This window comes from Cladosporium halotolerans (genome assembly GCF_011745625.1).
Source record: "Cladosporium halotolerans strain TM138-S3 chromosome Unknown Sca12, whole genome shotgun sequence".
Taxonomy (NCBI): Eukaryota; Fungi; Ascomycota; class Dothideomycetes; order Cladosporiales; family Cladosporiaceae; genus Cladosporium; species Cladosporium halotolerans.
Genome location: NW_027191463.1, coordinates 206,963 through 219,042, shown reverse-complemented (window position 1 = coordinate 219,042; position 12,080 = coordinate 206,963). Strand labels below are relative to the sequence as shown.

The following is a 12,080-nucleotide window of genomic DNA, read 5'->3' as shown; positions in this document are numbered from 1 at the left end:
TCTACAGATATCACAAACAACCACATTAGTCATTCTTGGCCTCGCTTGACACATCATCCTCGCGATCGGACTAGAGTCAAAACCGAGTTGACGGATTTTCTGATGACAAAGAAGCACCATAATCGGCAAACAGTCAAACGGCGACTGACATTACACTTCGAAGGATCGCAAGGTATTCATTCCATGGACGGACTACCGGAGTATCTATCACCCCGCGGCTCTGAAGGAACGACTACGTAGACACCTGAGACGAATACTTGCTCACCAGCCTCAAAGCCACGTGCTCCCTCGCCGAAGCTCTCTCACAATGAAGCATCAGTCGGTGGCCTGACAGCGCCTATCGGCCGTAAAGAACAGTGTTCGTCCAGAACCACGCTCAAGGATCGGCATCGCCGTCCTCTCCCTTTAGCCCCTGCCACCGTCACCTTACCTCACACGTAACATGTCACGACTGGAATTGCCGCGTGCGTGCGGGCCCCGTCTGTTGGCGCAATACGGCTGCGTGCAGCATCGCTTCTTGACCGCTCTCCCCATCATCATAAATACATCCATACATATACGAACGAAACTCAAATACCCGCGCCTGATAAACGACGTGCATACGTGAAATCAATCAACGATGAGGTCCTCCACATTCCGCAGCCGCAAGCAACACAGCCTCGCCGCCGGCCGGTATTATCTCCGCGACATGCCTCCAGAACAGGCAACACTCGCGGCCCCGACAACGCACCTCTGCCTCGCTCGCCTGGCCAGAACAGCCTGGACATGCATAACACGACGTGTTACAGCGAACGCGGGCAGCGCCCAGAGCCCCACCAGGCTTCCTCAGCTGAAAAAGTAGCCAGCCGCGCCAGCCGCCAGCGGGATCTACGAGCGCTCCTATCAGGTGTTGAGGGGGGTTTGTGGAGACGGGACGACAAGGGTTTAGTGATGATGAGGAAAGGCCAAGTCGTTCTGGAGCCATGCCTACCTGTCCAGTGGCGATCCCAGAGACCAAAAAGTCACCAACACGTCTCAGAAAGACAAAAAAGAAAGGTCAGATCTTCTGATGATAGGAATAGCCGAAGGTGGGGCTCGAACCCACGACCTTGAGGTTGATCTCTGTATCATGATACCAACTACCATGTCACGGTAGATGGTGGTCACATAAGAGCCACACGCTCTACCGATTGAGCTACCCCGGCAAGGGTACTGATTGATGAGAAGAGGAGGGTCTCAGCGCAATAACAACGCTGCGTTAATCAAGCCGTGATTTTTCTCGATTTTTCTCGGCCAGAATCGACCGAGAAATGAGCTGGGAAGTTTGGCAGCGGATTTCCGTTCACTTCCGGCTTTGCGTGCCTTCCTATTCCGCTTGCGACGCGGGGGCTCAGCGTCAATATGCAGCCAACGTCTTCACGCAGACAGCGAAGTGATCATGGCTTCAACAATGCACACTGCCGCTCTATGCTTTGATCGCGCAATCTAATTTCTGAAGGGCTGAATTATCTTTGACATCACTACGTGGTAATATCGCTGTTGGCTCAATTTACGTCCAGCCACGTCATTCCGCATCCAAATACTGCTTTCCCGATTGAACGAATGGTATGCTTGGCAGCTGGTGGCTTGATATGCGACTTAGTAAGCATTCTCACATTCTCACCGCCATCTCTGGACACCTGCAATGAACAACCCTGGCCAACAACTATCCGTCACATGCCGTCACGGGTGCTCTGCACAAAACGTCAACCTCATCGCTGTCGCAATTCCAAATCCGACCAACACATCCCAGCAGTCTCTCGCCCTCGACCCCATTGCCCACACCCTCCCACATTCCCGCCCACGCCGCCCTACCCGGTCAGCACCCGTCTGAAACAACTCGCTCGCAACAACAAACACCACCAACAGTCCATGCATGTCATCATTCCCACGTGGCCACAGTCTGACAAATCCAGCCCAACCTGCAGCCCTACCCAGACCGCCTCTCCTCCCGAGCCTCTGTTCGACGCTAGGAACAGTACAGGACGTTACATGTAGCCCGCCACACATTCTTCCATGCGTCTTCACTCCGGCATCTACCGACCGGCTGACACTGCGCGTGCTACTTGACAGAAAGTCCCTATCGCTATATCCGGTGCCACATAGGGCGCGGCGCCAACTAGTACCTGTCATATGTCAGCACGCCGCCCTATCTAGAACAACCGACCGGCACGGACGGCTCCCGGCCTGTTACACGCGCACGGCACTCTTTTCTGCGTGTCCGGCCGAACGAGTGGATGGCCCAGCGAGCGAGCGAGCAAGCCACGCGCGGTTGCGAGTCTGTCGGTGCTTACTTGCTTCTGACTCTAGAAGAAGTCGCGACAGAGCGATAGGCATACTCCCTCTGCTTTGCCCTGCATGCGAGTCCGTAAGTACCAGGCGACGAAGTGACTTGCGACTACATCGTCTTGGAACACCCCCCGGCTTACAGTCGCACAAACCCACGCGCCCACCGCAGCCGGATCTGCCGCTTTGGCCCAGCAGTCAAGCCTTACTGTCACCGGCGCAGAAGTGGGAGCTTGTTTGCGGATAAGCTTTGAGCCCGTCATCACTCTCTTCTCTTGGAGGTGGAGGCCGGAGGGACGTTTGAGCGAGAGGGAGCTGAGCGGTTGCTCTGTGGCTCCTGCTGTTCGTGGGTTTGATGGCTTCGGATTGAGACACCCACGCGGAGCGGGCTCAGCTGGCTGGCTACGATGGCGATGAGAACGGTCTACGCTGCTACTATCTCCGTGCTAACCCTGTCGTAGGAATCGCCGGCCACGCCGTCTCGGTGGGCGCAGCACCATCAACCAGGACAAGCCCGCTGTTTCAATCGATCCGCTCACCGCAATGCCCTAACCCCACGGGGCTGTGCGAGGATGAGTCTCAGAGATCCAATTTGAGATTATCGGCCGTAAACTGGAAGGAAGGAAGGCCAAGGGCAAGGGCAAGGATCCCTGGGCTCAGCTCCTCACAGCCTCACCCTGTGGGGCGATGGATACGGACACCTGAACGACCTGCCAGCGCTGAGCCCCACGAAGGATCGCAGGACTGGTCGCCTTACCTGTTGTCCTGTTTCGACGCAAGCCATGAGCAGCGAGGCGATGGGGCTCAGACTTAGGCGTGCAGTCTATTTTATCTGGAGATGCAGGTGGGTCTTCGGTCGGTAGAACGAGGTTTCGTTGAATCCGAATTGTCGTGTTTGCTTGACATTGAGGAAGGAAATTCGATGTATCGACGATGTGAGGGTTTGTATGGCGCTCCCGTCGCTCTAGCAATCCGATATCCCAGGGTATGTGTATATGTGCGTGTATGTGTATGCGCAGGATTTAAAGAATCATTCAAGAAGAGAAATGCACATGCTCTCACCCCAAAAATCATCAATCAATCAATCAATCGTCAAAAACCGCAAACTCCGACGCCCTCCGCCTCGCCATGTCACCCATGCTTTTCTGAGGAACCGCCTCCTGACCACAGCTCTTCAAATCCCTCCTCTTCGGCCAACTCCCTCTCCTTCCCGACTTCGCCGGCGTCCGTAAAACGACGACCGACGGATTGCGCTGACACTGCAGCCTCTTGGCCGCCGAATGCAACTGATCCCGCCGCCGCGACTCCTCCAAAGGCGGCAGGCATCGGCCACTGCGTGCCGCCGGATCGCGGCGCGACAGGCGCTTGTGGCACAGACTACATTGCTCCATCGACCTGAGTCGTCGCGAGAGATCTCTTGCGGCAGCGGCGTCAGACCCCAGTAAGCTGGACATGGGCCCGATGTCGTTGCCCTGCTGGCAGGCCATTGCGAGCGACGAGCGCCGGCGCTGGGCGTAGTACGCCTCGTGCGTGGGCGCGCGGAAGATGTCGTGGTTGAGGCAGGGGACGCAGAGCCAGGGGTCGAGCCAGCGCGATTCGACGGTGCAGGTGCAGGAGTTGTCGGAGAGCTGGTTGAGGTGGGTGAAGAGCTGCTCAGTCGTGAGGACGGCGGCGTTGCTGTTGCGCCGGGCTATGCGGCCGCGGCGCACCATGCTGTCGAGCATTGTTTCGATGTTGGAAGTCACAGTGTCGGGGCGGGAGGAGGATCGCGAGGGGAAGAACCAGCGGCGTTTGTGAGTGTAGGTGAGCATTGCTCCGCGGGTTGGGTTGAAGCGGCAAACCTGGTGGACGGAAGGTTAGTTGAAAGATCTTCTTGATGTTGTTTGGTTTCAATCGGCTTACCTCACACACCGCCACACCGCAGCCTTCGCATCGTCTCACTGGCACCATTTGCGAACTCGCGCATGGGAGCACATATGGAGTGCCCTGGTGTGGACTCTGCGGTCGCGGCTGGATGTGCAAGCCCTCGCATTTGAGAGCGGTCTTCGCAACGCCTCCTCTTAATCGCAACGGTCTCTTGGATGCCGACAGGTGGGTCCACGTTGTCTTCGAAGCCAGTCCGAGGTTGACAAGGTCAAGAATCGAAAGATTTTCCGCCAGGGAAAGAAGAATAGGATATTGCGACGTCAAATCATTGAACTGCGGCACATCGCCGTATGCGCTCCGTCTCCTCTTCCGCGAGCGCACAAAAGAAAAGTCGTTCCACAGGTCCGGGTATGTCATAACGTCGTGATTGCTGGGAGGAAGAATGAGAGAGGGGAGGACCTGATATCAGAGGGCCAGACAACAATGATGAAAGATTCCCTCCCTCCATCCCACCGCGCAGGCCCTTGTCGCCTCCCCGGGATGTACGTCAGGGTCCGGGAAAGAAGTGGAAACGAATTTTCCTAGCAGGCTCCACCTCCGCCCTCTAGCCTTCCATAGTCCCGCGCCGGCCAGGAGCCACTCGCGTGCACGGCTGGGCCGACGTCTCGTAGCGCTCGAAAATCGTCGTCGTGCATACCGGGTGGATCTGCGTGGAATCTGCGGAGAAGCGTCTGGCAATTGACGTGCCAGATCGCGTAACGAATGCACCGCAACCTGTTGTCGTTTCGCTTGGAACGCGAGCGATCGTACGTCATGATTCTTCGCCGCTGCCTCGTGCCGCAACCTTAATCTCGCGTGATATCGCGAGGTCGGAGCCCATGCCGCCGCGAACGGAGAGTCACGCGATCGCTGAAGGCAACCTACATTCCGTTGATTCCGTTTCCATGCAGACGACGAACAAATGCGTTCCCTTGAACGCTGATAGCTACACGGCCGGTAATTCCGGACAGGGCAATTTCGAGGGCAGCCCGACACACGCTGTTCGGTTTAAAATGCAGCAGCTTTACGTGTGGTTCAACAAATGGCATTGTCGTTTACTGTCGCCGAAGCAGTCGGACAAGCCTGAGCTACTTCCGGCCTCTCTCTATCGGCGCTTTCCGCCATCGCTCTTCTCCCATCTTGTGACGTTTCCGCTTTCATATCTTTCTGCCATCTCTTGTTATTGAAAGTCTGTGCCGCCATACTTCCGGGGCTCTCTTCGACCCAGAACAATCTCCATAGCCCATAGGAGATGACAGCAACACAATTGTCTGTGGACAGATCCTATTGAACGTCGATCCTCGTACTCGAACCTGAATCAGGTCGCAAAGACTACATGCCTTGGTAGCACGTCGACTTCTGCCTAGGAGCTTCCTCCCAGCAGCTATAATTGCATCTCTCTGTGCCTCTCAGGCTAATGACCATGCGCGTTGATCCATAGAAGATGACAAGAGCCATTTCAATGCAAGAGAAGCCTATACAAAGCTTTGATCCCAGCGTCTCGAAATATCCAGGGAAGCACGACGCTACCATCACATTTCAAGCTGGTCACGCTTGATCTTTCAGTCATGCAGAGATCGGCATCTCTGTGTTCACGGTTTCGGCTGGAACAACATGTCTAGGATTGCAAGATCTAGATTCGAAAAAATGTCTATCGCCACGCCAAAGGGAATTCATCCGGGCGGGAGATTAAGTGAAATGACTGTGTCAATGGAAGGCGCGTTGAAAAATGGACGCCTCCTTCCGCGGAATCGATTGGGTACATGAATGAGCAAGGATCCGGATGTCGCAAAGAGTGTGTAAGTCACAGATCTGACAGGCTAGCGACTACGTCAAGATAAGAGAATGTCGTGCTTTTCCAAAGATAAGACACAAATACTGAGAAATGTCAAAGAACTTGGGATCGTTTTTGGACCCTGCTACTGACTTTCAAAGAGAACACATACTGTGACTTGTTACGACTGTTGTTGGACCTGCGAGTGATCAAAAGCTACACGTGGCGAGCAGACGAACCAATTCTGCGGGTCGCATATCTCGAATCTACTGCATTATGCGCGCATCCCATTGTAAATCTTGAGGATGGTTAAGAAGACGACGAGGATCAACAGGGATATACGTGAAACGGAAGAGCGGGCTGATCACGGTTTGATGGTCGCTGCGAGCAAAAATAGAACAGTTGAAGCGCGAACATGGTCACAGTAATTGAAGTCGCCGAGTAAAGGGCGAGGTAGGTTGCAAGAACAGTAGACGCAATCGCGAATTTGTGTGTATGCAGCTTTCAGCCAGTCGCTTTAACGAGACAAAAATGACTTAGAGGCAAGACTAGCACGTAGACTCATTGCGGCCAGTGGAAGACGTGGAAAGATGTCAAGATAAATGTGTTGTGACCTGTCAAGAGCTTGTCGAAGCCGGAATTCATCATTATTATAGACTTCGATTGCCTTGTAGATCTGGAATGGACGATTGTACGCAGTATAGCAATGCAAAAGCAATTTTGATGCAGACACTCCATCAGATTTGAACTTTGCTGATCACATGGAAGACAAAGAAATGCATTCAAAGCGAAAACAGATGGACGAGCTTCAGAAAACCTTTATTCGAATTGTGGAAGCGTGTTACATGTGTATATGCTGTTGTGAGCGGCAGCATCTCTTGCAAATTCATGTAAAGATCAGCTTGCTGGCATCCTTGTAGTAGATGAGAAGATCTCATGGTAATGTAGACTCATTGAGCATCTAACAGTCCTAGCAACTTTCATGCTCATGATCGCCGCTTTGCTCATAAAACGTTCGTTCGCTCGCACAACTTCAGCGCAGACGAAATTTAAACTTATATAGAGCAGACCAGTAAGGATGCAAGCTTCGGCTTGGCCCGGCGGCTTCGCGCGTTGCGCTGGCACGTCAGCTTTGACACAAACGTATCGCGTCGCACTCCCGACAGCACTCTTCGTGCATCTATCAGTGTGTTTGATGATTTGAGCGTCCAGGACTTGGTTCACTCAGTCAATCTCTTTGTAAGACAATTAAGTTCTCACCAAAGATGCTTCCACGATCAGTCTTCACGTTCCCTCCATCGAACACTCCAGTCGCCTTTTGCAAAGCTGGGCTCGACCACTTTGCCTTGCACAATTGCCTCACATTTTCGTTTCCATGATCTCAATTCGCCTTCGGCTGGACCCTTGACCAGGAAGCCAAACGCGACGCCTCTGCGTGCCGCGCATCTCACCAATTCTCTTCTGTGAGCTTTCTGGAGCCCCGCTTGCTGATTTACTACTTGTGTTTGCATCCTCGCTGTCTTCCTTCCGCCATTCTTACGCTCATCGAGGTGTGACACATCTTGGGCCGGTTGCTCGATCGTTCGTCTTGACCTCTCCAGTGGGCCATTCGCGTCCCCTCCAACAGCACTTGTAAAAACCTCGTCCTGCTCAGCGAGTATTGTTGATGTGTGCTGGCTCTGCGTGTCCACGAGGCTCCGTTCATTCATGTCAGGATCAGTCAAACTTGTTCGATCTTGCTGCTGATCACTCTCGTCGGTCAAACTTTGAGGGTTGCCGAAAATTAGAGCTTCCACTTCCGCACACGAGACAAGGACTCGTGAGCTTCCAGGTCTTGACTTTGACTGACTTCCGCTGGCTTGTGTTCGTCGTCGTCGCCCCTCTTCTTCCACTCCATCTTTTTGTTGCGCAGTCAACTCGTCTCCCGACAACAACGCTACGAAAGCTTCTTCGATCCGTCGATCAAAGGCTCCCGGCTTACGACTTCTGCATTTCCTCGAGCAGTACGCTGCAGGCGCATCGTCCTTGGAACCAGATCTGCGTGCACCTGGCAAAATCATCAGTCTTTGCAACATAATCTTGGCCTGAGCGAATCGCGACATACTTATCACACGCCCGCACGACCGACAGAATGGTATCGACGCTCCTTCTGGGCGCATGTAGAGGGGCCGAGGGGTCGCTTGATGCTTCGACGGTCGCGGCCACGAGCTCATCCATCTCGACGCGATGTTGTTCTCTCGCTGGGAGCTCACGCAGGTGTTGCCAGCTCTACTCACGCAGAATGGTGTTTGGTCAATGGAGCGTTTGCTTGCTAACTGACATGTTTGATGGAAAGGGTGCGACGCGAGCTTTGAGCCCGAAAAGCCGCTTTTCGGGTAGCGTATCAGCATGAGATCTGTCGGAAATATCGCGCGGTGTATCAACGCGTGTTTGTCGATGGCTCCAATGATGGACTCGATGCGAAGATTAGCCTCTCCAGATGCCCGGCTGTTTGCTGAGGGACGGAGCTGATGGCATTGGTGTAACGCAAGCTTCAATCATGCGGGGCTGCTCTTTTGGCGGCAGTATCACAACAGAGTCACACAGAGTGTGATGTATCGACCCGTGATTGTCGATGGCTGGCTTCGGTGTCAATTCTGACAGAGTTAGACCAGATCCTATGGTGACATCATCGAAGTCTAGATAGCGACGACTGAATAATCAAACCGAACGAGCTCTCTCCAAGCATGCGGATGAAGTTTGAGGCTTTGAGGACGAAAGTCATGCCCACGCATCATGATAACGCGTCCGCTTGCGGCTTCAGTATGTTTCGAGACATCTTTGGGATGGGGTGACTGATCGTGTTGATGGGAAAAACTCTACATTACGGGCACGTGGAATGCGTAATGTAATATTGATCAGTGTTTGGAGCAATGAGTACATGATCCACGACAAATCCGCACGCGATCTTGCGCACTGCATTTGCACCTCACTGGCAAGAACGGCTTCAATAGACTGGAATAAATGACGATAGCACATTGCCGGTCCCTACGAAAGACTGGAAGAATAAGGGTTTTCGGGTAGAGGTATTAGGTCACCCATTTCCAAGCACCGCTCATGGCAGCCTGATGCCGACAGTAGTAGGAGATGGACCGATACCACTGAATGGATTGATGGGATATGAACCGCAGGGCGATAATAGCAGCACATCGACAATTCAAACTGAAGGAGTGAAAGTAACGTTTCCCGGTGACTCTCACTGGCACGGCAGAACTTACTCGTGATAGTCTGGCACAGACGGTAGCAGCGCATTTACGGGTTTCATGAAGGAGTAAGTTTCCCCGGTGAAGTGGACTACGACTCGGGCACCGAGGGCACGTCGTATACCTGAACATGACAATGCGTACAAGTGGTCACGTGTGCGCTGGCGCCCCTCCTTCTGGCGAGAACGTCGGCCGTCTCCACCAGTGGGCCAGTTGCCTGTGCCATCTTGGACCTCTGAACTGGGCAGTATCGAAGTTCCGACGCATTCGAGAGACGACATGGACGGAATGCGTCTTGTTTAAGAAGCTCGACTCTTCATCGAAGTCAGGGTGTGCAGAGCACAATATCGGAAAAAGTCACTTCAACGAAGACATGACTCCATCATCTTGCCACATGCCATAAGAGGACTCGTTTCCAGAGATGGCCAACGCTAGACCGAGATCTCTACAGGCCAATAACCCGTCACTGGCCTCTCTCGGATCGGGAGATCAAGCATGTAACGAGTGCAAACGGAGGAAGGGTCGTTGCGACCGGCAGCTCCCAGAGTGCGGTCCCTGCGCAAGAAACAAACGCCACTGCCTGTATGAGAGGCACAGTAAAACGCCCTTGACACGGCGGTACCTGACTGAAGTAGAGGCACGGTTGCGTCAGACCGAGAGCCGACTGAAGGACGCCGAGCGGAGAGCGACACTCGCGGAGAACAGGTTGCAAGCCAGCCAGTCATTCGCAGAACCTAACGGAATCACAACATCCAACCTCCAAGACTCCTCGGGAACAGTGCCCCAAATGCCGAGCGGAGAGATGTTTGCTACCGACTTTGCCTCGCCCTTTGTCGGGACCACCATGTCAGGGGAACACGCCGCTGATACGCTACCGACTCTCGGCATAGCTTCGCCAAAGACGGCATGGCCTCTAGGGTCGTCCAACATTGCCGCAAAGGGAATGCCCGATTCTGGAGTCTTAGCGGATCAGATGAGAGCACAAGAATTAGAGCAGCCGCCGTCTGGACTCGAAGACTTTTCGTGGGACGAACAACAGTCAGTTGGTGATGAACTCGACAATAAAGCCTACCGAAATGATGCAGAAGACGCGGACTCCCCTGGTGTTACCGACAGCATGGCTTCGCTTTCTGTCGACGACAAGAGAGCAGGATATCTTGGAGTTGCTTCAGGGGCGGCCATGCTGCGACTCCTCATGCCTGATGCAGAGCACAGGCGGAAGAGACCGCCCCATCGATCAGCCGCTAACCGAAGTTCGTTGACTTCAAATCCAAATGATATGGGCTGGGTTCCAACTCCAGTCTATTCTGAGCGTAGGATACATGAGCTCGACTTGGATGCCGCCATCAACGCATATTTCTCGATGTACCACGTCTCATACCCAATTGTATGTGAACCGACTTTTCGAGCTCAGTATGCGCAGGTAATCCCGCGACCCAGTGGAAGAAGCTGGAATGCCCTTGCCTACATTATAGCAGCTATTGGTCTCTTCACAACATCTACGGAGCCAGTCACGCGAGACTTAGACCTGTTCGAAGCAGCGAAGGCGAATATGTCGATTGACAGTCTTGAGACTGGCAACATTACTCTCGTACAAGCGCTCGCTTTGATGTCCAACTACATCCAGAAGCGTGGCAAACCCAACAGTGGCTACAACTATCTGGGGCTCGCTCTCCACATGGCGATGGGCCTAGGCTTACACAAGGAGTTTCACAACTGGCGAATAGCTCCTTTGCAGATGGAGATCAGGAGACGAGTTTGGTGGTCGTTATTCTCATTTTACGTGGGTGCGGCCATCACCTTTGGCCGGCCTCTTGCGTGGCCTGCGAATGGCATCGAAGTCGCTCTGCCTCTGAATGTCGATGATCGAGATCTCACCAATCTTTCAACCACTCTCCCGCCACCGAGATCAGGGCTGACGACACATTCTGCAATAGCAGCTCAGGCTCGCTTTCATCTAATGACTAACGAGATATACGCAAAGGTCATATCGCTGCCATTCCCCTCAGCTCAGGAACTACTGACATTGGACGACGAGCGCATAAGCTCCTGGCACGCCATCTGGTCCTTGGAAGCATCTCCAATCGATAGCAGATTTTTACTCTCTCGGAGCATTATGGAGTGGCGATATCGAAACCTTCGAGTCATTATGTTTCGACCCTTCGTAATCCGGAAAGTCCTCAAAGCTCGTATGAGTCAGATAGACAGTTCAATCTCGGATGCCGCAGCCGAGACAGCGGTAGCTCGATGTTTGGCCGAAGCAAAGAGTAGCATCATGTCGATCAATGCTTTCTGGACCACAGGCCGCCGCAATTGTATGGCATCCTGGTACGCGCTGTACTTTTTGTTCCAGGCGTCCATGATCCCGTCTGTGTGTTTGCGGAACGAACCCATGTCCGAACTCTCCCCAGATTGGCGCGAGCAGTTGAACACAGCACTCAAAATTATGCAAAGCATGTTCTCGATCAACCCATCGAGCCGAGAATGCTACGAGGTTGTTCTTCGTCTCTGCTCCAATTATCTGCCCGCCAGCTCAGGAGTACCGACATCGTCTCCTAACTTTGGCCTTGAACCCGTGGAAGAGTCACCGAACACCCAGATCGAGAATTTATATTCGATGATGTGGCCTGGCGCAAATACAACCGAGGTCGACATGCTCATAGAGAACGATACCTGGAATGATTTCATCGCGGATATTCCTGAGGATTCACCAACATTGCTGGACCAGACCTACGACACTCTGCAATATCCCTGATTGCCCAGGTCTCTGCCATAAGTCCCTTGCTACCCTGAATCCAGCCCCTATCACTTTATTTTCGGTGGACAGCTTGCTGAGCGTCGTAGGGTTAACTCCG

The 12,080-nt window shown here is 53.4% G+C and overlaps 3 protein-coding genes across 3 annotated transcripts; 1 reads left to right on the top strand and 2 right to left on the bottom strand.

The window, feature by feature from the left end:
• Nucleotides 1-3,121: 3,121 nt before the first annotated feature.
• WHR41_04065 (uncharacterized protein) lies at nucleotides 3,122-4,903 on the bottom strand. Its single transcript, XM_069372671.1, has 2 exons — nucleotides 4,207-4,903; nucleotides 3,122-4,145 (listed from the first exon to the last, which is right to left on the bottom strand). Exons 1-2 carry the CDS (start codon nucleotides 4,585-4,587, stop codon nucleotides 3,390-3,392), a joined length of 1,137 nt encoding a protein of 378 aa, XP_069229947.1. The 5' UTR covers nucleotides 4,588-4,903; the 3' UTR covers nucleotides 3,122-3,389.
• Nucleotides 4,904-7,260: 2,357 nt separating this feature from the next.
• WHR41_04064 (uncharacterized protein) lies at nucleotides 7,261-7,692 on the bottom strand (the record flags this gene model as incomplete). The annotated part of the gene is made up of 1 exon (XM_069372670.1): nucleotides 7,261-7,692. One exon carries the CDS (start codon nucleotides 7,690-7,692, stop codon nucleotides 7,261-7,263), a length of 432 nt encoding a protein of 143 aa, XP_069229946.1.
• A 1,954-nt stretch (nucleotides 7,693-9,646) lies between these two features.
• Nucleotides 9,647-11,980, top strand: WHR41_04063 (uncharacterized protein; the record flags this gene model as incomplete). The annotated part of the gene is made up of 1 exon (XM_069372669.1): nucleotides 9,647-11,980. One exon carries the CDS (start codon nucleotides 9,647-9,649, stop codon nucleotides 11,978-11,980), a length of 2,334 nt encoding a protein of 777 aa, XP_069229953.1.
• Nucleotides 11,981-12,080: the final 100 nt, after the last annotated feature.